Raw genomic sequence first — 25,620 nt, 5'->3', positions numbered from 1 at the left:
ATGACTGATAATTGGATGAAGAAACTAAACCTTATAATTCCTATGCAAAGTGTTCATTTCCACAATTTGGGTTTACAAATTTCAACAGTTTAGTTGCTATATTTTTAATATGTTCATATTTTAATATTTATCAGAACTATGACACTAATAGTTAATTTGTTTTGTGAAGGTACGAGAGTATTTCTTTCTACACTGAAACAATATTGCCAGGAGTCAATCCAGGCATATGTGGTAATAGTACTTCATCAGGACGAAATGTTTCAAAAACAGCTGTGGATGTATTTTTGTCTAGTCTTTCTATTGCAACTCCAAAAATAAATGGTTTATATGCTGCGGCCACAACGTCTGTTGTTGGTAACGATACAAGTATTGCTTACGCTATAGCGCAGTGTGCCGAAACACTAACAACCGATGAATGCAAAAGTTGCTTGGAGGTTGCATATGCCAGTATAAGTATTTGTGCCAGTAATGATGTTATTGACGGGAGGGCTATTGAATCAGGGTGTTTTATGAGGTACTCTACCATTCCATTTTTCAGAAGCAACCAAATAACTGACATTGCACCATTTCTACGAGATGGTGAGACTTCTGGCATCCCTATGTTAACTTTCTTTTAGAATATGATTTACATACACATAGGACACTACAAGTAGCAAAAGGCACAGGTTGGCCCGGCATCCATGCGGCCTCGTATAGGAGAGACTCATGCACATTTCAAATAGCAGTTTATCGCTTCATCATATTGATCTTTAATAGATGCCTTTTGGTTTGGATATTGATATCACAAACTACTAAAACTCATAACTATTGGGTATTTGCAACTGTATATTCGGTCGCAAGTAGTCTTACGACTAAAAATGCAGGGTCAAAAAATCTTGGTGACTAATTCCATTTCCAAATGCTTTGCGAGCGGGGGTTACTTTGTGACCAAGTTTAGTGAGACTAACAAATCTAGCAACCTACTTGGAACAGCCAGCTTTGGGACCACCTTTTATACCAATTTTTTTATATTTTATTTAATATCAAATTATTAATTATTTAAATATTTATTCAAATTTTACTAAACCCTAAAAATTTATGGATATCAAAACATCCATATTAAGTAGTCAACTAACATAACCAACATCGACTCGCTTGATCGTAAATGAATTTTAAAATTGCAACTCTATTTGTTATGATTGTTTTTTTTTAAATACTTCTAACAAATTGTTCATTTTAAGTTTATTAAGCAGTTGTAATTTAGCAATGATTCTTACCATGTGGCATCAACCTCTACATCTTAACAGTCTTGAACTTCATTGGGACAGAATAGTTTGTTAATTTGTTGTCATATTCAAAACCCTAGATCCCCACCACAAATATAGACCTGCAAAAACCAAAATCACGCCCACACCGCTTGTAGAAATCAGTGTGGCTTAGCCAGAGTTTTTGAAGAACTCCTTCAATGAACATGTGAACTTTCTAACATTAACCCACTTCCTACCACCCACGTAGAAGTTTTTGCTAACCTAAACATAGCAATTGTATCCAATTGGCCCACTAGTGACGATACTCAAATACCCACCCAACCTATGGTCCATATACTCCACAATTGTTGTAAAAATCAATATGGGTCAATCCAAACATCTTATGGGCCTCACTTGACTTGTTGGAAGCCAAAAATAACAATGAAATGCGGAACAACTATCCACTTTTTTAAGCCTAATGTACTTGTTTACTTTACGGATCTACCCTATCATCATAACCCACAAAGCAACAAAATTAGCTTCCACCAAACACCTAATGTAGTTAGACGTTCCATACTCCTCCTAACTCACGCACTTAATAACCCGACCCATGTAAACCCAATCCATGTGGACTCGAATATCTACTAGACGCACTTGGCCGATACCGAATCCCGTTGCTCATATAAGGTAGAGAACCATTCAATAGAGTCCATCAATCAAACCCTTATATAGACTAACCTAATTAGGCTGACACATTAACTTAGGCACAATAATGTAGAAACTGGACATGAGCTCCATAGGATTAGACATTAATGTCGTTCCTAACCTAACACGACTATTCCCTGCACCATAACCCAATGACTCACCCGACTCAAACATTGGAACTGAACCATAAAAGTGCAAAAAAGGAGAACTAACCGTTCTGGGAGGCCCATCACTAACCAATTCAACCACCAATTCAAACCAAGAAATACTCAAGCCTGTAGACTCCCTTTTCAAGTTTCGACTATTCCACGACATCAATGCTCACCCCATCTTCTGGAACAAGTATTTATTATTGAATCCATCATGCACTACCTTTTGTTCTTATTGTCACAACCTCCCAAGTAAGAGGAGATAAGCATCCATGAAACAATTTTGCACCACACTTCATGCTAATACTTAGACCCATTTAAAAATTCAACAAGGCGCCTTTTATCGACACACACAGTCTTACCCTATAGAAACTATGCAAGTTGATATGGATCCGAATGATCCCTTGTTAACCCTAGAATCTCATCCATGACTAAAGACACAAGCTTCTTACAAATGGTCATTTCCTGTTGAGGGGCACTTGGTTCGGAAGAGCTTGTTCTGCTGACACGCATCATCATCTTTCGTAGCCTTAGGAGTCGTACTGAATACTCATTAGATTACTAAGGTCTCACCACAATCTAGACCGATAACGTCATTAGGGGCACCCAATTCACCCCTTTCCCTAAACTCCCCGTACTCGTAATAAACTGGTAGGTATGGTCCACAAGAGTATCAGTTGTTTATTGGGACACGCTGAGAGAAGCGCCCAATCCCATTGCACTTGAAACATCGAGTAACTTGTCTTGTGGAGGGGCTTCAAGCCGGAGTTGCCTTAGCCAGTTCCACATTGGTGCTAGTGACCCGTAAGGTAGTCCCTGGAGGGGTGGCAGTCAGTGCATATGTCACATTCATAGTCCTAGTTCACCTTGCTTTAATTTTACTCTTATTCTACTTTTCAACTTTGAGTGCCAACCTTCACACATCTGTGTATGTAGCTGTACCACATCTGAAATCTCTAGTTTTAAAGCCCTATGAAACCTTGCAATCACTTATTCTTCCTTTCCATGCACCTCAAACCACATGTGAAGGTGATCAAAGAGGTTAATGAACTCCTCAACCATCATAACACATCAGCTTCTTGATGGAAATCCAAGAAAACTCCAAGTCTATGGTTGACTAGCTACTACAAACTTCCGGCTTAACAACAATTTCATCTTGGCCATCAATCGATCAGGTATCCCTTTGAGGTTGAAGATACACTCGACCGTTTTGACCAATCAATGAAGTCAACGGCTAGAACGCTCCCATCAATGTCTCGAATCTCCACATTCAAACCAAACCCTCGAAACAAGTCATTCCTAGGAGGGGCCCCACATTTCGACATAACAACTTGAAGGGGTTCTCGTCCACCTCTCATTCATCTTCACCATGGTCTCGATTCAGCATCTACGACTTGATGTTGGTTCAGCTCTAACTCTCTGGTCCTCTCTTCTAGTTGTACGATCTCTTCATCACATGATCCTTCACTGTTTCTATGCAAGGGATGACGACATCTTACAAGTCCAACCATTAGACTACCGTAGATCTAATACAAACGCAACACAAACAATTGCTAATCAATTAAGCATGGACAATAATCAAACGATTTCATCTGGAATCTCCGAAGTCAGATGCATTGATCGATAGTTTCAATATCAAAATAATAACCAACTCTAAACAATCAAAAACCCTAAATCCTTATAGTGGCGGATTAGAATCACAAAACAAGAAAATAGAATATTCAAAAACAAAAAGATAAACCAAAACTGCTAAAAATAATAATTAGATACTAATACCTCCCCATAAAGTTGAATCCTCCCTTCTCGACCTCCTGGATCTTCTCTTAGTCTAAATTAATCAATTTCTCTAAGACCATGTGTAGTGGGACGTTTTTTTTTTAAAAATTGAAAAAAAACGCCCTAAAACGCCCCTCCCCCCACTACACCCGACGTTAGCCGGCGTTATTTTCAAATAAAATAGATGTTGGTGTTATTTTTAAAACGCTGAACATGCAAGAGGGGAATGTTGACTTGGAGTCCATGTGGCCAATGAGAGTGCCAATGTCTGACGAGTTAATTAATGCCCCACACTTTTGCAAAGAGAGTAGTAGCTTTTTCTTTGTCACAGCCAATGAGAAACTAGTATGTGTTTTCTTTCTTTTTTTTTTTAATGATTGAAAGGGATATTATTTGAGTATTATTAGAATAATGTCCCACTACATCACTTTATGCTATAATGCCCCATGCTGACTGGGATGACACGTGTCGAATAATGCCCCAGGGTGAGGGCATTATTTTGATTTACCACTACACATGGTCTAAAAGAATCAGAACTAGAGGGTGCTCCTGCATCAGAAGAGGTCCCACACACCAACAAAAATTTAAAATGTGTTGAAATGAATGTGAAATGTCGTACTATACACAAATAACATATGCCCACAAAGGTTTGTCTATTATATTTAAAATGGTGAGATGATGACGATTTTAAGTCACTTATCATATTTTCATAGGTGGTTCAAGCAATAAAATAGCCATTATTGGAGGTGTGGTTGGAGTTGTAGGTGGTCTAATCGTCTTGCTCATAGTTGTACTTTGGTGGTACTGCCGATCAAAAAGAACAATGCCAGGAGGTATGCATTATCAATTTCTAGTAAAATGAAATAGATTAACTCATTTTAGTTCCAACTTAATAGGCAGCTTGTACGGGGCAACTGAATTGCAAGGTTCAAAGGATTACAACTACAATGATCTCAAGAAAGCGACCAACGATTTTGGGGACGAAAACAAGCTTGGAGAAGGAGGGTTCGGAGATGTGTACAAGGTACTCAAAGCTTTAATTAACCTTACCTTGTGACTTTCTGAATATCAAAGTTAGAACAAACTTTGTTTTAAAATGAAGACTAATATCCAGATTAAATTTCAAGCCTAAGACTTATCAAGTCACTTCCCCTCCACCCTTGTTTACCCTATAATTTAACTATAAAAATCTTACTTTTCAAAATTTCTCTCCCATTTTAAAAAACCTCTCACCTCACAACACATCCATTATTTTTATCTATATCTTACATATCATTGTTTGGTTTGCCCCATCTCGATCACGATCAAGTGGTGGTTGTCTCGTTAGCCCTCGTCACCTTTGAGACCGCTCCACTAATTAGTTAACTGTCATCCTACCAGCTTCCATAGTGAGATCGTCGTCTTCTTCGAAAGAATCCGAATCCGACGAAGAAAATGCATTCCATTCCATTTTGATAAGAGTAAGAGACTTTAGTTTTTTTAACAAATATGTGATAGTGGTGGGAGTAAGATAGGTTTTTTAAAAAGAGTAATGGAAAAATGTGGGTTTTAAAGGGTTTGTATAGGTTTTTAAAATAAATTTCGATTTTTTTTAATAATACCTAACGGCTGTATTTAACCATCCCATCTAGCGGTAAACAAAAGCACCCGCTACCATCCTCGTGTCACCCACCTCGCACTGGCGCTAACGCCCCCTGTTGCGGTGTTCGCGAGCGATCAAAGGTCGTCGTGGCTCGCATCACCCTGCTCGCGCGGCCACAACGCACAATCTTTATTGGTATTTTTATTATCATTGAATACTTAATTACTAAAGTTTGTCAAAACTATGTCACAATTTGTGACAAAATGTGCGACATATATAATACCTTAAAAAGCAAAAGAGTAAAAGAGGTTAAACAAGATTCGAACTCTGATCTTTCCACACACAAACATTCATAACTATTATTCGAACACATAACAATTAATCATTTTTTACCCGATTAGGAATATATATTTAAATATTATACCTAAATGGGATAAAACTAAACAAATTAAATCTATGTTATTTTACAAATTTCCGACACAACAAAATATAATCTAAAATATAAAAAATAAGTTTTCAGTCAAGTCAAGTTTCTGACACAAGAAAAATTAAATATACCTTTTAATTATTGCGTTAGAGATCTATCCAAAACTATTTCATTAAAAGTTATACATTAACCGTTCATCTGAAAGTTTTATTTCATTAGTTTTTTCAATATTAATCATAATTACAATGGTATTGATGATAAGAAAATGATTCCAAAGTGATAATACACCAATATACATGTAAAACGTCTTAAAGTAGATTGTTCGATCTTTCAAAATACAATTAATTTAGGAATTTTAGTAGCTACTTTGGCATGGAAGATGAATAACTCTTATAGCTACTTTCATTTGTAATGCTTTAATAGGCAACTTTTGATGACGAGAAAGTTGTGGCAGTTAAGAAGCTTAAAGTGAGACATGCTGGAGCAAAAATAGGCTTCGAAAATGAAATCCAACTTATAAGTCAAATTCGTCATCGAAATCTTCTTGGTCTCCTTGGTTGGTGCATTGACGGATCCAATTTACTTCTTGTCCTGGAATATATGCCAAATGGAAGCCTTGACAGGTTTCTATGGGGTATGTTTCTATTAACAATTTTATGTGAATTCATAAGAAAATCTCTATTTCCTAACATTTACACCACCTAATCAAATTCATTATAGGTGAAAGAAAGGGCACCCTAAGCTGGAAAATAAGATATGACATTATCTTAGGCATAGCTAGGGGTCTCGCTCATCTACACAAAGAAGTCCATGTTAGAATTGTGCACAGAGATATAAAATCAAGCAACATTCTCCTTGACGATGCTTTACAACCAAAAATAGCAGATTTCGGATTTGCAAGGTTTCAACCTGAGGATCAAAGTCATGTTATCACTAAGTTTGTTGGGACATTGTATGTTGATTTACAAGACAAGTTCATGAAATTTCTCATATTGCATCTAATCACATTCTTGTATTACAATACTAGGGGCTACACAGCGCCGGAATACGTACGATATGGCATTTTATCAGATAAAGTTGACACGTTCAGTTTTGGTATAGTAGTCCTCGAAATCATTAGTGGCCAAATGTGTACTTCCCAGAACTTGGATGGACCATCAACCGAATTTCTCCTCGAACATGTGAGATATAAACTTACACCTTTTCCCTTTTCCTGTTTCATTAACATTAACATTAACATAATGAATAAATAGTAACAAGAAGAAATAAGAGTAGTCCTCTCACTAGATGGTTCTTATATCATATTGTTAATCATATTTCACACACACATATATAACATAATTTATGGTGGTGTAACGGTGGGAACAAGGGTTTTATATAGGGAAATTACTAAAATAAATATGTTGACTAGCAAAATCAAAAAATAGACATTAGCGTTCAGACTTTAGCAAAATAGACATGTCCAAAAGCCAATCTTAAGATGACAAATAAGATAGGTTGGATGAGGTAGCTAGTTCTTAGCCAAATAAGAGAAAAACCCATAGTGAAATACAATAAAGTCACATATAATAACCATTCAAATTGAAAATGTGTAAAGCGTTTGCAAGATTAAGTTGCCATCTATAATTTAGCTAGCACTTTTTATTCGTCGTCGGATAAACATAGCCCACGGTTTTCATCAATGACTGAATTTAACCATGTTTATCATCGGTCAACATAATTTAACCCCTATTTTAAATCCGCTAACTAAAATTAGTACCCGCTTTTCAGTTGCCGGAGTAATTCAACCCCACACTTTACACATGTAGTATTTTGATTGGTTTTTTGAACCCCATTGTATTTTTCAAGGTTTTTTGTGTCGGTTAAAGTTTAGCAGGCATCAGATCATATTTGTCACCTATTTGTCATCCTGGTTGGCTAGTTTTGACATCTTTATTTTTGGCGCAAGTTGAAAGTCAATGTTTATTTTGTAAATTTTGTTGGTTAATATATCTATTTTTGTGATTGTCTCATTTATTTATTTAAGAAACGTCAAAGTTGAGTTGATATCATAATTCTCATTTTTGGAGAATTACTAATTTGATCTGGTAAATGTTATGCTACAACTGGCAACAGGCATGGAAGCTGTATGAAAATCAAAAAGTTGTGATGCTAGTTGATGAGACAATGGATATCAATCCAGATGAAGAAAAACATGTGAAGAAGATTATTGAGATCGCTTTGTTATGCACCCAGTCACCAGCGTCAGAAAGACCAGCCATGTCCGAAGTTGTTTTGATGCTTTCAAGTGAGCAATCATCCGTTGAAAGACATCTTACTAGACCTAATCTCCCTTATCTAAATCGCAGGATTCATATAGGATCTTCATAGAACTCTAAAGACATTATTTAAAGCGAAGAAAAGACCCAACTAGTTTTTCATATCCAAATCTCTTCCTTTCCTTTTATACAACTTCACTTCCAAGACACTTTTATCAACAGAAAATGATTAACAATTGTTGAACACAAAGAGCATACTCATTCGTTACATGTCAAAAATGTTAGTGTTATTCAAAGTTTGTGGTTAAAGCGTTAATTTGCAAGACTATATAACTCATTTTACTAAATACACTATAAATATAACACATAATTTTCTTTTGTTTTTTTGTTTTTTTTTAATTTGATCGGTAATATAGAAACTGCTAGTATCCTGCTAAAAGCAATAAGTTTTTCAATTCTCATAAATATGACAAGTTTTTTTTATAAAGAAAATGCTTACTATTATGAAAATTCTCAAGCAAAAATCTCTTTTTGGTTTGTTTTTAGAGTAAATTTCCATTTTAGTCACCGAGGTTTGGTCCAAATTGCCATTTTAGTCCAAATAGTTTTTTTTCTCCTCTGGGTTCCTGACTTTTCCATTTTCTTGCTATTTTGATCACATTGTCTAACTAAGTCTAAGAATCTGATTATAACCTGGTGTATTTTTGGCATAACTGTTGTGTAGTGATAACCAGGGGTAGTTTACAACATAATTTATAAACCTCATAATAATTTAATGCCAAAAATACACCTGATTATAACCTGGTTTTTAGACTAACTTAGGCAATGTGATCAAAATGACAAAAAAAGTGAAAAGTCAAGGACCCAGAGGAGAAAAAAAACTATTTGTACTAAAATAGCAATTTGGACAAAAACTCAGAGACTAAATAGCAATTTGGACAAAAACTCAAGGACTAAAATGACAATTTACTCTTGTTTTTATGTGGATAGTAGGCTTGTTGCACTTTTTTGAACAGCAAATGTTCCCCATACTTTACATTACACCAATGATTCTAAACTAGTCACTTGCCCAAATTTAAATGTTGGACCTTCCTTTTAGGAGGCATATGTCTTCATCAACTAAGCTAACCTCACATTAGATGTGGCTCTTGCACTTCATAAACAAAACACACACCTTCATTTATGTCTTTAAAGCATATGATTTAGTCTCAACTTGTTTCATGCGACAATGGACTCAATAATTGCTCATCCTTGGAATTTTATATGTAGCACAACTTTAAAAAACAATACATGAACTCATCTTCTACTAATACTTATTTTTTTAATTGAAATGTTACTTCTTTTTTAATAAAAACGATGCTCGAAATCACAGGTAAACCGTTAAGTGTGTGCATTTAATTGTTTAATTGTGTACGTTGTATTGGTAAATTGTAATTAGGATTTTACAAGAGAGAGGTTAAATACTTAGCCCGTATTTACACAATACTACCACTAACATTTACTAATTACTAAGACTCGTTAGTTTTAGAACATCATAACTGTAGGTTTGATATAATTTGCAATATGACTAATACACATAGTCGCAAACTAAGGGTGGGAGGCATCACATGGTATACTAGCATGGCCCTGTGTCAAGTCTGCACCTTTGAAGACGAGTGAGATGGTTTTAGCTAAGATCATATCCTAAGGTACAAAGATGGCGGAGTGCCCAAACCCAAGCTTTCTTAAAACCCATTGTAGACAACAAACGACCCAAATGAACTACTGCAACTCTAACTAAGCAAGCCCGGCCCGATTGAACACAAACCATACGGAAATCCAATCCATACCTATATTATTCAAACAAAATCTGATCCCGGTTTCGAATCCAATCCTAATTGGGTTTTACCGAAGTGGGTCTTTGGGTAGCGGGTTTTCCCCGGAACCGGAGATGATAGGCTATCAAGCGCTGTTTGCAGTCGCAGGCATATGGGCTCACCTTTTGCCATTGGGTAATTTGTTGGTTTGGTTCAGGCCAAAAACTACACATAAACTCACGTACAACAACTCTATATGTAAGTGAAAAATGAAAGTTGTGATTCACAATAAATAAATAAAATTGAATGCAAAAGCTGCACTTTATTCATTAACTAACTGAACATGGCTATTTATAGCCTTACAATGACCCTACGAATAAAAAGAGAATAAAAGATATTCTCTCCTAAAGAATTGGTAAAAGTATGACTTCTTCCTTCACACAACGTCTACCTTCTCAAACGTTCACCTCCATACTCGGTCAAACAAGTTTACCAAATCTAATTTATTAATCCTATTAAATAAACCAAATATAACCAATAAATGCTTTTAGCCTTCAAATATCTAGCATCCATGCAACACGTGACATTTGAACATCAAGCTTATTCCATGCAAACAAATAACTCTTGACCCGTGACCCGCGACCCACGAACAAACCCGAGTAAACCCAACAATCACCCCCTTAATCGGTGTTTGTTCGTACCACTCATTCGCGACACCCGAATCACCGTCTCCTCTCGAACCATCTCTGACTTGTACCGGACACCCGACCTCAACCACGGTCACGCCCAAAGTCTTTTCTAATAACTCGACCTATCCTATCCTGGACACCCCGGTCTTCACCTTGACCATGTCCAAAGTCGTCCACCACCTGATCGTGTTTTCACTATTCTGTCAAGCTCTTCCTTGATAAGCACACCTTGCGTATCAACCACCAACTAGACGCCAGCCACCCGCTGCACCGTCTTCGAGTCGCTAAACGAATATCTCAGCCACCCCGCTGTTACGTTTATACCGCGCTACATCCGTTGGTTTTTCTGCCATAAGAATTCTGCACTTCTTGCAATTCTTCTCCTAGGCTAGAAAGAGTATCCGACAACTAAAATACACGACCTCTTCTTCGTTCTTTGATCAACAAACTGGGTTGACAAGCCCGCTGATTTGGCCTTAATCACGACTCGTCTCCGCTACCCTCTTGATCCCTGTTGAAGCAACAAATAATAGACCAAATGTAGTAGCGAGGGTGGTTAGGCAGAAAGGTTAAAGGGTTTAACCTTGCCTAACGCAGGTCATGGGGTCCCCCCACGTTTGCAAGACGTGGAAGGAGGTTCACTAGTTTGTTTTTCTTGTTTGAAGATCCAATTCTGAAGTGTTGTCCAGAAAAGGATGGAGGAGCAGAAAGAATAAGTGTGAATTGAATGTGAGTGAGAGACACTTGCGTGAAGCAAGTGTACGATGTAAAGGACCAGAGTTTAAGGAAGTAAGTCTGATCGGAATGTCTCAACTCAGTAAATGAAGTGTCACTTATATAGAAGAAGACATCTCCCAAAGAGGCATTCATTTGACTAGTGAACTAGCTTGCAGCGAGCGGCTTACCCTTTCGGGGGTTGAAGCCTTTTAACCCCTGGATAATAGCATGTGCTCTGTGGACCTGCGTTGCTTTTACGGCTGTGGTTGGTGAGACTGTTTGGGGATGTGACTTATTTACTGTTCCCGTGTTACTTTACTCTATCTTCTCAGCTTTTTCAACCATTGAACCTTTTAACCTTTTGGGTGTTTACGTATTTGGTCATTTTATTTAGTCTTGGGCTACCCCCGTCATCAGCCCCCCAAGTCAGAGGTTTTTGGGAGTAGCTCAAAGACTTCTAACTTTTATGCATTTGTTTTATAGCCTGGAGGTTTTAAGGGTTCGGTGCTTGAAGGCTTGGAAGGTTGTCGACGGTTAATGTTTGAATTTTGAATGTCTGACAACTGATTTGATTGATGTATGGCAGTTCGTAGGGTGGCGGTTTTTGCAGGGTTTATTGTTTTACCATTATTACCCCTATATTAGATTATTACATTTACATTTTCTCATTTGTTTTCCTCACAATTCCATCAAGTTTCTCTCTGCAACTCCTTTCCTTTTTCTCAAGGTTAGTTCCGGTTCCCTTTATTTCGTTACATTCTTCATGTTTTCTTTGCAAAAAATGGGTGCTCTTAAAGATTTAGCAAAATCCTTTTCCCGATTAACCCAGGAAGAAGTAGAGTTGTTTTGTATGGAATATGGTATTGGGACTAAATTTAAACCTACTGCCCCTGCCTGTGATGCTTCGATTGACAAATGTCCGGTTGGTTTTGTCGCTCTTTATTGTCGTCATTTCGAGTTTTCAAACCTCCATTATCTGTTTTCCTTGTTTGTGTTGAACTTATTGGAGTATTATAGAGTCTCCTTTGGTCAGATTCATCCGAATGGCATGGCTAGGGTTTTACATTTTGAGGTTTTGTGTCGTGCCCTCGGATATGATCCTTCGTTATTGCTTTTTCGCCATTTTTTCCGTTTGGCCAAAAATGGCGATTGGTTTACCTTTGAAACATCCAAGGTTGATTCTTGCCTTATTTCATCTATGGTTACAACACTCGGGACTTGGAAGAATCGTTTTTTCTGGGTTTCCGATACGATTGTTCCATTTAAAATGGTGTGGAGGCACCCGGATGCTGTTCTCAATGAACCGAAACCCCTTGAATCTGACTTGAATGATGCTTTTCTGAAAGCCATCCGGGAATGCCCTTCAAGGGTTCGTCCCTTTCCTGAGCATTTGCTAGTCTTGTTAGGAGTTAGTAAGTTCTGGGAAAAAGCTAATCGGGATCCGGTTCTGATGAGAGATGGCACGTGTATGCACTTTCTTTTCTACTTTTCTTGTATTTTTCTTAATTTGTGTCTTATGTTCTGTCTGTTTGTTGCTTGCAGTTATGTCTGCCCTGGATTTCATTAAAAGTGACGATACTTCGGATGTGGTTTTTGGGGATGTTCCTGTTATTCCTGATGAGAATGTTGTGGTTAAGGGTGCTGAACAAAGGTTTGAGGGTACTGGGTATGTTAGTGTTTCCAACGTGAAGGGTTTTTCTAAACCTCTTGTCCCCAAGACTTCGACCCGGCGATCTGCTTGTCGTTTAAAAGGTGTTCCTCAATCCACCTCTACTGAACCGGTGGGTGTTGAGGCGGGTTCTGAGAAAGAGAAGAAGCTAGTTGTTCATGGCAAAAAGGCTTCGTCCAAGAAGGTTACTGCTACTCCTGTTCAGGGTTCTTCAAGCATGGATGTTGAAGGGTTTGATCCGGATGCGGTTTATGTGCCAGGTTGGTCGGTGAAAATTGATGACAGTTTTAAAGACGCTGCTGTTTGTGAAGATGCCTTGAGTCATATTGCTCCTCCTTCGGTTCACAATACTATCTCCGAAATGGATGATGATGTGATGTTGTCTCGTATGATTCTAAGCACTTGTAACCTTGCTGCCATGCTTCCTCAGGGCGTTGCCCGTTTTCATTAGAGGATGCAAGAGTACGAAGAGTTTTCTAAGAAGAAAGAGAAAATGAAGTCTTCGATGGCAGCGATGAAGAAGGAGATAAGTAGTTTTGCTGAGAAGGAGGAAGCTTGGTCGAAAAAGGTTGAAGGCTTGTCGAAGCAGCATGAGATTGAGATGAGTGATTTTAAGAAGAGTTTTGAGGCCGATCGGTTGAAGCTAAAGGCGAACAAGGAGGCTTTGTCTGTTGCTCAGAAAGCCTTTGATGAGGAAAAGGAGAGCCTGAAGGCTTTGGTTTCCCGGGCAACTAGTGATAACCAGTGGTTGATTGAGCAGGGCTTTCAACAAGTTGTCACCTATCTGCTTCATTCTGCTGAATTTAACTCCACTGTTGGTGATGTTTATACAAAGTTGCTTAATTTGGGAAAACACCAAGGCCTCATTGCTGGTTACAAGTTGCGTGAAGCTGGGCATTCTCAGTTGAATAGATGGAGATGCTGACCTATCCTTATGTTCATCAGGTTTCCTCTTGCTTTGGTAAGCCTTTATTTGTTTTACAGGACTTGAAACTGGAGGGCCTTAATGAAAAGGTTTGTGCTGAAGTCTTGGGCTCACTTTCGAAGAAAAGATCTTATTCCGGAGATAGTGATGATACTCTCTCGAGTGTGCCGGATGCTTCGAAGGATGCGGGCTTGGAGACTTCAGGGGTGGGTGGTGATGGTGGTGTAAAGGCTAAGAAGTCCAAGAAAGCAAAGAAGGCCAAAGCTGAAGGTTCTGGGGTCTCTAAGCCTTCTGCTGCTGTTTGATGGTTATTCATAGCTTTCTTAGCAAAACAACTTATGGTTTGTAATGTTACTTTGAGCAATATTAGGTTTCCAGGAACCCTTAAGGTTCCTGTTGGTTGTATGTTGGGCCAGTATGGCTGTTTGAACAATGGTTAAACTTGCAAGTTACTAGGGCTTGCCTTAACTTTTATTTGAAAGTCTTTCATGACTTTCTTTGCTATGGTATGATGGTTAATTATGTTACTTGTGTTATGTTTTTATACGTATGTCCGTTTTGTTGAGTTAGTTTGGTTGGCTTTAACCCTTCAAGCCTTTTGGCTAATCGTAGGTGGGTTGAAGCCTTCAAGGTTTCGAGCTGTCACGTAGGTGGCTTGAAGCCTTGCCGACTCTTTATGACTTGATTTGGTTTGTATTTTTGCTAAAGGATTTTCTTTTTGCTTGTATTTTTCCTTGGATAATTTTTATTCTCTTGTAACTTTGTCTTTGTTGAGTTTGTGTTGTCTTTATGTTTTTTACACCTTAAAGGGTTCAGTGCTGCAGACACTTAGCCTTGGTGTTTTTTAACAAGAAGACATGACACCTATCCTCTTTATTATTTCTTTGTGATTTATTCGACTTTCGTAAGCCTGTTTGTTGGTTATATTTCTAAGGCTTAAGGAACGATTGGTGTAGGTTGTTCAGACCTGTCTATGAGACAATTTTGTTTTGGCTTAATGAGTCTCATGAAGTGGTATTGATTTAGGAACTCACCCCTTATATAGGTTCATTCAACCCTTGAACCTATTGAGCGATGTGGCCTGGGAGCTCATCCCCTTACATGGCCCTTGCCATGGAGTTTTTTGCTAGGTTCTCAACCTGACCTTAGGATAGAAAGACAAGTTTGATAAAACAACTTCATTCATTCAAGCAATACTTGCTTTTTACAAAAGGTATTCATAGTGTTGTTCGAGATACATTTTGATACAAACCAAACTTTCCTGTCTAAACATGGAACCTTCTTAGTGTTTTGCCGTTCCAATGCCTTGGAAGCCTTTTGCCTTCTGAATCTGCTAGCTTGTAGGATCCACCCTTGTGTGCTTCAAGGATGGTGTATGAACCTTCCCATTTTGGGCCAAGCTTTCCTTGATTTTCCTTTTTGCTAGCTTCATTGTTTCTGAGCACTAGGTCCCCTGGCTTGAATTGTTCGTTCTTGACTTTCTTGTTGTAGTAGGTTTCCATTTGTTGCGTATACTTGGCTTCTTGAATTGCGGCTTGGTCTCAAGCTTCTTCTAGGAGTTGTAAATTCAACATGGTCTCTTTCTGATTTGTTTCGGGATCCATGTGTCACACCCTGGCTTTGCGGAAGCGTGGTTAATTTTGGTGTGACTTCTTAATACCATAACTTAATCATAACAAAGCTATATGAAATAAAAACCATGCAAGATCATCCATTAAATTATGTTTTAAAAACCAAATACAACAACATTGTCTTAGGACGTTGACTCAAGCAACTGAAACTACAGCCTGATAACATATATCATTGTTCAACAGACATAAACATCAACATGATATAAACGCAGTTTAAGGACTGTGACTCGTCCAGGAAAAAGTCACATCCCCTAAACCCGGATGACCTCGTAACTCCTATGCAGCGGGAAAACATAACATACCGCGCCAGATCTTTAGTTCCCTGAAATACATGTAAGTTGGAAAAATCAACAATAATGTTGAGCGAGTTCATGTGTAAGTGAGTAATAAAACCTTTGTAAGTATAAAAATCCTGGTATGCAGCAAATAAGGAAAAAGAGATCACCAATGGTTTGCAAGGCCATTGATATGTGTGAAGTGCAAGTAGGAAGACTCAAACCTAGCGGATTTATGCGTTGGGCACAAAGTCACCCCGAGGTCCGTTATGCTGGGCCTGGGGCTGGGCTCGCTACACCCAGATAGATCTACCGCTCCCGTCCCTCGGTCCTACCCTGAGGATTAATGGCCTCAAGTTTCCGCCTACCCACTCACATGATCTAAGTAGTAAACCTCCTTACGCTAACCATACCATGTATAAAGTACTCATAAATATAGTAACATGTATTTCACCCCCGCAGTTTAGAAAACTGAAAACAGTTAAGAGAAAAGGGGGACATGAACTCACAGTGGTGCGTCTCTAATAAGAAGATCTCCTGATCAAACCGCTGAGCGACGACCTACACGTACTAAATCTATTAGACGGACGGCCGTGCTTTAAGGTTTAAGTTTTTTTGGGAAATAGTTAGACAACTATTTCGTAATTATACTTTGTAACTATTTGGTAAATAGACTATTTCCCAAGGATGGGGGATTTAATACATGTGCGTTCGTAATATTCGAAATATATCATTAAGTCTCACTTAAAATATATTTTATTTCTAACTCCAAAATATAAATATTTTTCCCAAAAATATTATATTTTAATACATATGATTTTCCCAAAATAATACCTTGACAAAATACGCGTTCATAAATATTTTCTTAAAATGCGTAAGTTACGTTTAAGGTCGGGTGGTATTAGTTATACCGTTGTAACTTAAATATTTATCGTAAAGGCGTTCGTATTATTTTGGAATCATTAACATTTGGTAATATTATTTTTACCCTAAAAATAATATTTGTATAGTTCACAAAATAATCATAAACATTTATACAAGTGACGCTATGAAAAATATATATATCAAATATATATTTACCCCGTTTTTTTTTTTGTGAAAATCCCACCTCCGATATTTTGTAAATAAAGTCGTGGCGAAATTTACACTTTGAAAACAAGTCAAAAATACATTTATAACACTTGTGATGAAAATATTTCCAAGTGTTAGGTTTTTGAGCCATCGCACGGAAAACTATAACCAAAATCCTTTTAAAAATTTCGCCAGAGTTTCCCCTGTAACTGGAGGTGGCCACGTTTTCAAGCGTATCCTTTTCTTTTAAAATTCAAATCAACAATTTTCTCATTCACAATAACAATTTCCAAACCATCAAACTAGTCAATATATATGTAAATCACAAAAATTACATGAACTGGTGGTTTGTCCAAAATATGTAGTAATTTCCATTACTTTCAGTGGATCTTTGTATATATCAATTCGGTTTCTTGTGAATCTCGTTTTTAAAGAAAATATATTTTCACATCTTCTTGTAAAATTTGACAAAAATAGTTCTTTGTCGAAACTTAGTGTTACACAAGTGTTTACACACTTGTGTGCTTACAAAAATCACTTTTGTTTAGTAAAGATCCGATTTAGAAAATATGATTTCACTTGACACTTGGTTCTTTGAAAATACCATTTGTAGATCCGTAGATCTACTAGTTTTGAACACTATTTCACAAGTAAAATCGTTTTTACACAAGTTCATGCTTCGTAAGTGGTAGTGTTCATCATTTAACCCCTTTTTACACTTGAACATACTCTATGTCATGATCCATGAACATCACTAATCTAGGTTAGATGATGATCCGTGCTACCACAACATAGATCGGCACTAAATAATTACACAAAACAAGTTTTACAAGATTTACACAACAACATAGCTTTTAACCAACATATTCATCATTTTAGTAGACTTTTAACATATCATCTTGTAAATTCATGAGTTTTAACCGTCAAATTTCATTTTAACCACTTTAAAATAGATCAAGAGTGCGTTTATAGCAACTTACTACTAGCTCGAGTCTAGGGAAGAAACTAGTCGAAGATTGGGTGGATAAAAGCAATGAGGTGAGGTTCTTCACGATCCGAATGCACCAAGCTCCTTTGTATGGGATCCTTCACCCTTGTAGACACTTGGAAATGCAAGATCAAAATCGAAAGATGGATGGATGGATGTGGGGGTGTTCGGCCGAGAGTTTGAGGAGAGGGAGAGAGAGTGATGTTTGAGTGTTGTGGTGAAGAATATGGTGTGTTCTTGTTAATACTTATAGACAAAATTCTTCACTACTAACCAATGGATTTAGTGTCTAAATGATATGGGACAAGGATGATTAAATTAATCAACAAGTGCAAAGAGTGTCCCCCTAGGGGACGAGTTCGGTTAGAGAGGGGGGGGTCTTGGTTAGAATTCAACTAACAGTTAGCCATTTAGTTAAGTGATTAGAAGGTAAACTCGGTTACTAACGTGTTATGCATTATAGCGGGTGTTAGGGTATTCGGGGACCCTAACTGGTTCAGAAAAATAAAAATAATGTAAATGGCAATATTTTTATGTTCCGGGTAAAGTCCGGTTGTCCGGTTGGATAGTGATCCGTTAAAGTACTTAACAAAGCTTTAGAGTGTCGTTAACACTATTTTTAGTGACACAACTTATTGCCGACACTTTGGAAAGTGTCTAGTAATATTTTTCTCATGTTTTGGCACTTTATTAGTTAGCTAGATACTGAATTTTTAATTAAAGTGCTGAATTTTGTACTTAGAGTACGTTTTAGGCACATCCGGTCACTGTAACTTATACTAGTGACGCAGTTCTACAACCCTTATATCCCTACACTCTCTACTAGTGTAGTAAACTATCTCGGGCTCATACAGGCCTTAGAGGCAGTGTCTGCCTGATGCTGGCTATATCAGCATGTTTAATAGGTTATCCGTTCATAATGCTACTGTGCTTTCGTGCATCAAGGTTGTCACTAGAGTTCAGTATGTAAATAATGGAGTGACAGCAAATAAAGTATGATGCAAGCATGTACATGTATCAGTATTCAGGTAGCAGTTTATCCATAATTTCAATCAAGCACAGTAATTAAGCAGTAATTAATTATTAATTAAGTCGTACGGATACCTGATTTGGTGAGGGTTGTCACATTCTCCCCCCGTTAGAAAAATTTCGTCCCGAAATTTTAAGTTCTGCTTCTAGTTGTAGGGTTCTTGGGAAATAAGTGGGGGTATTTCTCTTTCATCCGGTCCTCACGCTCCCAGGTGTATTCAGGACCATGTCTGGCATTCCAACGAACCTTGACGAGCTTGACACTACTCCGGCGGGTTCTGTTCACTTTCCAATCTGTAACCTCAACAGGTTCTTCGACAAAATGGAGCGTGTCGTCAACATGAATCTCGTCGGTGGGAATGACAACGGTATCTTGAGTTGGACTTTTCTTCAAGTTTGATACATGAAATGTATCGTGAACACCATTCAGTTCAGCAGGTAAATCCAACTTGTATGCTCCTAACCCGATTCTTTCCAAAATTCTGAACGGACCAATATACCGCGGATTCAACTTTCCACGCTTCCCGAAGCGTGCCACACCCTTCCAGGGTGATACCTTCAACAAAACCATATCACCTACCTCAAACTCTAGAGGTTTCCTTCTCCGGTCCGCGTAACATTTCTGACGATCACGAACCCCTTGATGCAATCTCAGATCTGTGCAATCTTATCTGTGGTTTCCTGGACCATATTAGGACCAACCAATTGTCTGTCACCTGCATCAGACCAACAAAGCGGTGATCTGCACTTGCGGCCATATAGAGCTTCAAATGGCGCGGCACCAATACTGGTGTGGTAGCTGTTGTTGTATGAAAATTCGACCAATGGCAAATGTTTATCCCAGCTACCGCCCAAATCCATAACACATGCTCTCAGCATATCTTCCAATGTTTGAATAGTCCGTTCGCTTTGACCGTCGGTCTGTGGGTGAAAAGCAGTGCTCAAATTCAATTGTGAGCCAAAAGCTTCTTGGAAGGATTGCCAAATCCTTGATACGAACCTTCCGTCTCTATCCGAGATGATAGAGAGAGGTACTCCATGGCGCGTAACGATTTCTCTCATGTAAATTTCAGCCAACTTGCTCGTATTATCCTTCTCTCTGATAGGTAAGAAGTGCGCTGACTTCGTTATTCGGTCCACTATTACCCAAATAGTGTCATGGCCTCTTGGCGTTCTTGGCAACTTTGTAATAAAATCCATGGAGATTTGTTCCCATTTCCACTTGGGAATTTCTGGTTGTTGCAGAAGTCCCGAAGGCTTCTGGTATTCTGCTTTCACTTTAGCGCACGTTAAACAGTTGCTCACATAAACAACAACATCGCCTTTCATCCTAGGCCACCAATAGTAATCTTTAAGATCTTGGTACATCTTATCCGCTCCTGGATGGATAGAGTACCGCGATTTGTGCGCCTCATCAAAAATAACTTTTCCTCAATCCACCAAACATAGGAACCCAAATCCTTTTCTCAAAACATAATGTTCCTTCCTCGTTTGGCACCAATTGCTTCTCCATCCCACGGAGATATTCTTCTTCAAGGTTTCTTTCCTCAAGAGCTTCTTTTTGCGCGGCACGAATGCGCAAGGAAAGATCGGTTTGAATAGTCATCTCCAAAGCCCTAACCCTTATGGGCTTGATCCTTTCTTTTCGACGTAGGGCATCGGCGACCACATTCGCCTTCCCTGGGTGGTACTTTATCTCGCAGTCGTAATCGTTCAACAACTCGATCCATCGTCTTTGCCTCATATTCAACTCCTTCTGATTGAATATGTGTTGTAGGCTCTTATGATCTGTGAAGATGGTACACTTCGTACCATATAGGTAGTGTCTCCAAATATTTAAAGCAAATATTACTGCGCCTAGTTCCAAATCATGTGTGGTATAGTTCTTTTCGTGCACTTTCAGCTGACGCGATGCGTAAGCTATAATTTTCTGGCGTTGCATCAACACGCAGCCCAAACCTTGACGCGAGGCATCGCAGTATACCACAAAATCATTTGTACCTTCCGGTAGTGCTAAGATTGGCGCATTACAAAGCTTATCCTTCAACAGCTGAAACGCTTCTTCCTGTTTGATTCCCCAATCAAACTTCTTATCTTTCTGCGTGAGGAGTGTCAATGGTGGGGAGATTTTTGAAAAATCCCCAATGAACCTTCGGTAGTAGCCAGCCAAACCCAAGAATTGTCGAATCTCGGTTGGCGTTTTTGGCGTTTCCCAATTCTTGAACACTTCGATCTTGGTTGGGTCCACATGAATCCCATCTCCATTTACCACATGTCCAAGGAATTGGACTTCGCGTAGACAAAACTCGAACTTAGAGAACTTGGCGTACAATTGTTCTTTCTTCAGCAGCTCCAAAATAGCTCTTAGATGATGTTCGTGCTCAGCCTTTGTCTTTGAATAAATCAAAATGTTGTCGATGAACACAATCACGAACTTATCCAAGTACGCTTGCAAACTCTATTCATCAAATCCATAAAGACTGCAGGTGCGTTTGTCAACCCAAATGGCATAACTAGGAACTCGTAGTGTCCATCATGAGTTCTGAAAGCTGTCTTAGGGATACTCTCCTCTTGTATCCTTAGCTGATGGTACCCAGATCGCAAATCGATCTTCGAGTAAAAGCTTGAACCTTGCAGTTGGTCGAATAGATCATCGATCCATGGCAGAGGGTATCTATTCTTGATCGTCAGCTTATTCAACTCCCGGTAGTCGATACACATTCGAAAACTACCGTCCTTCTTCTTGACAAACAGGACCGGAGCTCCCCAAGGCGAGAAGCTTGGTCGGATAAATCCTTTGTCTAACAACTCTTGAAGTTGTGTCGACAGTTCTTGCATCCCAGACGGTGCAAGTCTATAAGGTACCCTAGCTACAGGCGCTGCGCCTGGAACTAAGTCAATGTGAAAGACTTCAGGATATTCCCTCACGATAGGGATGTCTTCGTTTTTCGGCTCAGCAGCTTTCTTATCCACGATGTGTGCCAGGAAGGCAGCACATCCCTTTTGTAAACACTTACGAGCTTTCAGGCATCTGATAGTTCTTAAATGCGTATCACGCTTCTCCCCATGAACCACAATTGTTTCTCCATCTTCGATTGGGATACAAACGACCTTTTCGTTACAAACAATCTTGGCCTTGTTACTCGATAGCCAATCCTTTCCCACTACCACATCATGGCTTCCCAACTCGAAGCTACAATTCCATCACACATCCTTGGACAACTTCACTGGTCTCAACTAGTTTCCCATTTGTTAATTCGATCGTATATGGGACGTCTAACTTACTAGGCGTCAAACCAAGAATATTCTTAAATTCTAATGACATGAAGCTATAATCGGCACCAGTATCAAACAAAATAGATGCAAAAGTTTTGGTTGTTAGAGAACGTACCAGTAATCACGCCTGGATCCTGGCATGCTTCACAAACTACGATGCTGGATGTTCTTTCATGGTCTTGTTTCAACTTCGGGCATTCCCTCTTAAGATGTCCAACATCCCCACAATGGAAGCATCCTGGCACTCGGCCATTTCCTTTCCCATTTCCACCTTGAGCGTTGTTACTGTTTTCTCCTTGTCTGGGACTCTTCATCCCACAACGATCCTTGTTGTGTCCTTTCCTCCCGCACCTAGGCTTCCGACATCCACATTCATGGTGATACTTGCACCCAGCACGTCTTGGTTTAGTTTCTAAGTAAATCTTATCATTGGCCTGTTTGTTGTTAGGGCAATCTTTCTTGAAATGCCCTTTGTCTCCGCAGTCAAAACAACCTCGAATAGATCTTTGTTCATCATTATTCGTTCGGGTATCTTCTGCGAGCTTCCTTTTGTTCTTTCCGGACGACTCTACCTGAGTCTCCTTGTCAGGGTTTGCAAGTTTTTCTAGTCTAATGGCTTCCGTAACGAGTGCCAAGCCCATCTTACTTGCAGCCATAGTTGTTGGTGGCGTAGATGCTATCATTAAGCTCAGGACTTGAGGTGCCAATTTCCAAATGAAATGTCCTAATTTCCTCAATTCTGGTTCCACCAAGTACGGAACGACTCATGCCAAATCATGAAGTCTTTGCATGTATTCCAACATTTTCGAGCCTTCCATTATCAGGCCCTGGAATTCACCTTCCAACCTCTGTGTTTCTGTTTGGGTGCAATACTTCTTACGCATTATTCCTTTCAACTCATCCCAAGTTAACGCTTATGCTGTAGTTAGGCCCATTATTCGAACCTGAAGATTCCACCATAATCGAGCTCCATCTTGAAACAACTCAGAAACATAAGGGACTTGTTGTTCTGGCGTACAACCACTCATTCGCAAGATGGATTCCATACTTTCAATCCATTTCTCAAAAGCTATGGCACCCCAGTGCCGTCGAACTTCGGAGGCTTGTAGTTGAGGAAGTGCCAGTAGGGACAACCGTTATTTTCTGAGGTGCCTCTGCTAGGTTCGGAGCGTAGGGCCTCGTGCTGTGCTATAGCTGCAGCAATTATCTCTTGAAGTTCTGCCTCCGAGGTGGGCATGCACATTTCGCGTCTTGGTGGCATCTTCTAGAAGATGTTTCATGTAGGTTAGGTCATAGCAAGTCAAGTGCACGTATGTATTCATCAATATCAACACATAACATCTCATGCTAAAAATAAATCAACCACATAACATCTCATGTCATAGAACTTAAACAGTAGATCAAACATCACAAGTGATGAGAATTCTGCGATTGCATTGCCATAAATCGAGATCACAATGTAAAGTTTTCAAGTACACAACTGTATCATACAACCTCAATGACTTAGTAGGGGATGACCCTAGACAAGCCGTGAGATCGCTGGACGTATTCAGGAATCCTTGGTTCGTCCATTATCAAATTCCAGAACTCCACCTTAAGCTTCTGGATTCCAGTCCTAGAACAACATTTCTTCTCAATCATTTCCTTGAGCTCGTCCCAGCTCAGTGCATAAGCAGCATCTGTGCCAAGGGCCTGAACATGATGGTCCCACCATGAGAGTGTGCCATCTAGAAATGACCCCGAGGTAAAGGTAACACTCTGTTGGGGCGAACAGTTAGTCATTCTAGAATGGAGTCAATCTTTTCGGACCAACGAACAAATGCAACGGCGCCTCCTGTTCCTTCGAAGTTCAAAGGCTTGCAGTTCAGGAACTGCTTATAGGTGTAGTCAGTTGGAGGGTTATTTCCAGTAGTGCCATCGATGTGCTTAAAGCGGAGGGCTTCATATCGTGCAATTGCCTGTGAGATGTGTTTTTGCAGCTCGGCTTCTATCCTTGGCAACGTACTGGTGTTTGTGTCACGCCTGGGTGGCATTCTCTTCTGCCGAAGTGGCATGAAGCGGGTTAGACAACATTTCAATTGTCTATGAGATACATAGCACCATAAGCCATCATGTAATCACCCAATATCACACGTAAATATACTCAATGTATGAGTGAGGAAATAAATTCTGAGCCTTCACATAGGTTTGCCAATTTGGCTCGTTGCTTGAAATAGAATGAACTCGAGGCTACATCGCCTTGGTCGTTCGTGTTTGAGTTATTTCCTGCTACATTGGTTTTCATTAGCTTAACCCGCAGAGTCCACCTGGATTTCTGTGCACTACAAGTTGTTATTACGTGGGCCCCCGTAATAATAAATTGTCTTGCACAGTTACCCCAAATTTTCTCTCGTCCAAGCAGATGATCAATCAAGGAGCAACAGCAGGTGCATCGGCATGAACAGGGTCATGCTCCAATGCGGGGGCAAGAGCAACGCCTAGCTCAGGGGCCACGGCTGTCTCCGGATCATCAAACGCCATCTCAAAATCAAATGCAGGGTCAATGGTATCAACTGGGCCAACTAGGTCAACCGGGTCCTCCATAGGCTGATCCAGTGGTATAAACTCTATGTCCTGATCTGGGTCAAACCCAGGGGGAAAGACAGGATCGGAATTCTCCTCAATATCGTGCTCGAAAGCAAAGCTCGGGGCAGGGGCAACAGAGGATGCCCTATCAGGATCTGAACCGTGGGAAAAGTGCTGCGCACTCTGAGTGTGTGATGGTGCGGAGGCCACAGACTCGAAAGAGTCTGGGACCGGTGAGTGAACAGGTGACTCCTCAGCTGGAGCGTCTGCGAGTAACAAAAGATCACCAGCAGCTAGAAAGGCCTCGCCCTCAACATCATCCTCTAGGGGCTCATCATCAAATAGATCGACGTCGTCGTCAGCGTCGGCATCGAGGAGCATATCGTAAGCAGGATAAACGGCCAAGGGTATGGGGGCAGGGATCTCTACGAGCGGTAGGTCCCCAGCAAAAGGGCCATCAGCGGGCACGTCGACAGCGTCGGGTAACGCAAAGGGCTGGAAGTCTTCCTCATCTGTGCTGGTAACATCTGATGTGTGGATCTCGTGCTCCGAAGACTCTAGGTCGTCTGATACAATGGGCCTAGGGCCCGTGGTGTCCGAATCACCAGTGCCTGACGAGTCCATGGTGTCTTTAACACAAATATGCACAAATAATCAATCATACAATTAGGTAAACACATTAGTCACCAATTAATCAATCAAATAGTTCCCCTAGTCCCACTAGCCTCCCAGCCTCCCAGACTGATCTTCCTACTCCCACTAGCCTCCCAGCCTCCCAGACTGCTCTTCCTAGTCCCACTAGCCAATTCTCTCAGCCTCTCAGACTGACTCCCTAGTCCCACTAGACAACTACCTCGGCCTCCCAG

At 39.7% G+C, this 25,620-nt stretch overlaps 1 protein-coding gene across 1 annotated transcript in view; it reads left to right on the top strand.

Annotated features, from left to right (window-relative positions):
• Positions 1-8,501, top strand: part of LOC110912956 (cysteine-rich receptor-like protein kinase 2) — a 43,581-nt gene extending 35,080 nt beyond the window's left edge. Inside the window, exons 2-8 of the mRNA XM_022157797.2 lie at positions 170-579; positions 4,570-4,689; positions 4,753-4,880; positions 6,289-6,499; positions 6,586-6,817; positions 6,893-7,046; positions 7,981-8,501. Coding sequence (XP_022013489.1) covers positions 170-579; positions 4,570-4,689; positions 4,753-4,880; positions 6,289-6,499; positions 6,586-6,817; positions 6,893-7,046; positions 7,981-8,235 — 1,510 coding nt within the window. The 3' untranslated portion in view covers positions 8,236-8,501. The remainder of the gene's footprint in view (positions 1-169; positions 580-4,569; positions 4,690-4,752; positions 4,881-6,288; positions 6,500-6,585; positions 6,818-6,892; positions 7,047-7,980) is intronic.
• The last annotated feature ends 17,119 nt before the right edge of the window (positions 8,502-25,620 follow it).

This window comes from Helianthus annuus, chromosome 7 (assembly GCF_002127325.2).
Source record: "Helianthus annuus cultivar XRQ/B chromosome 7, HanXRQr2.0-SUNRISE, whole genome shotgun sequence".
Lineage (NCBI taxonomy): Eukaryota > Viridiplantae > Streptophyta > Magnoliopsida > Asterales > Asteraceae > Helianthus > Helianthus annuus.
This window is presented reverse-complemented; position numbering and strand designations above follow the sequence as displayed.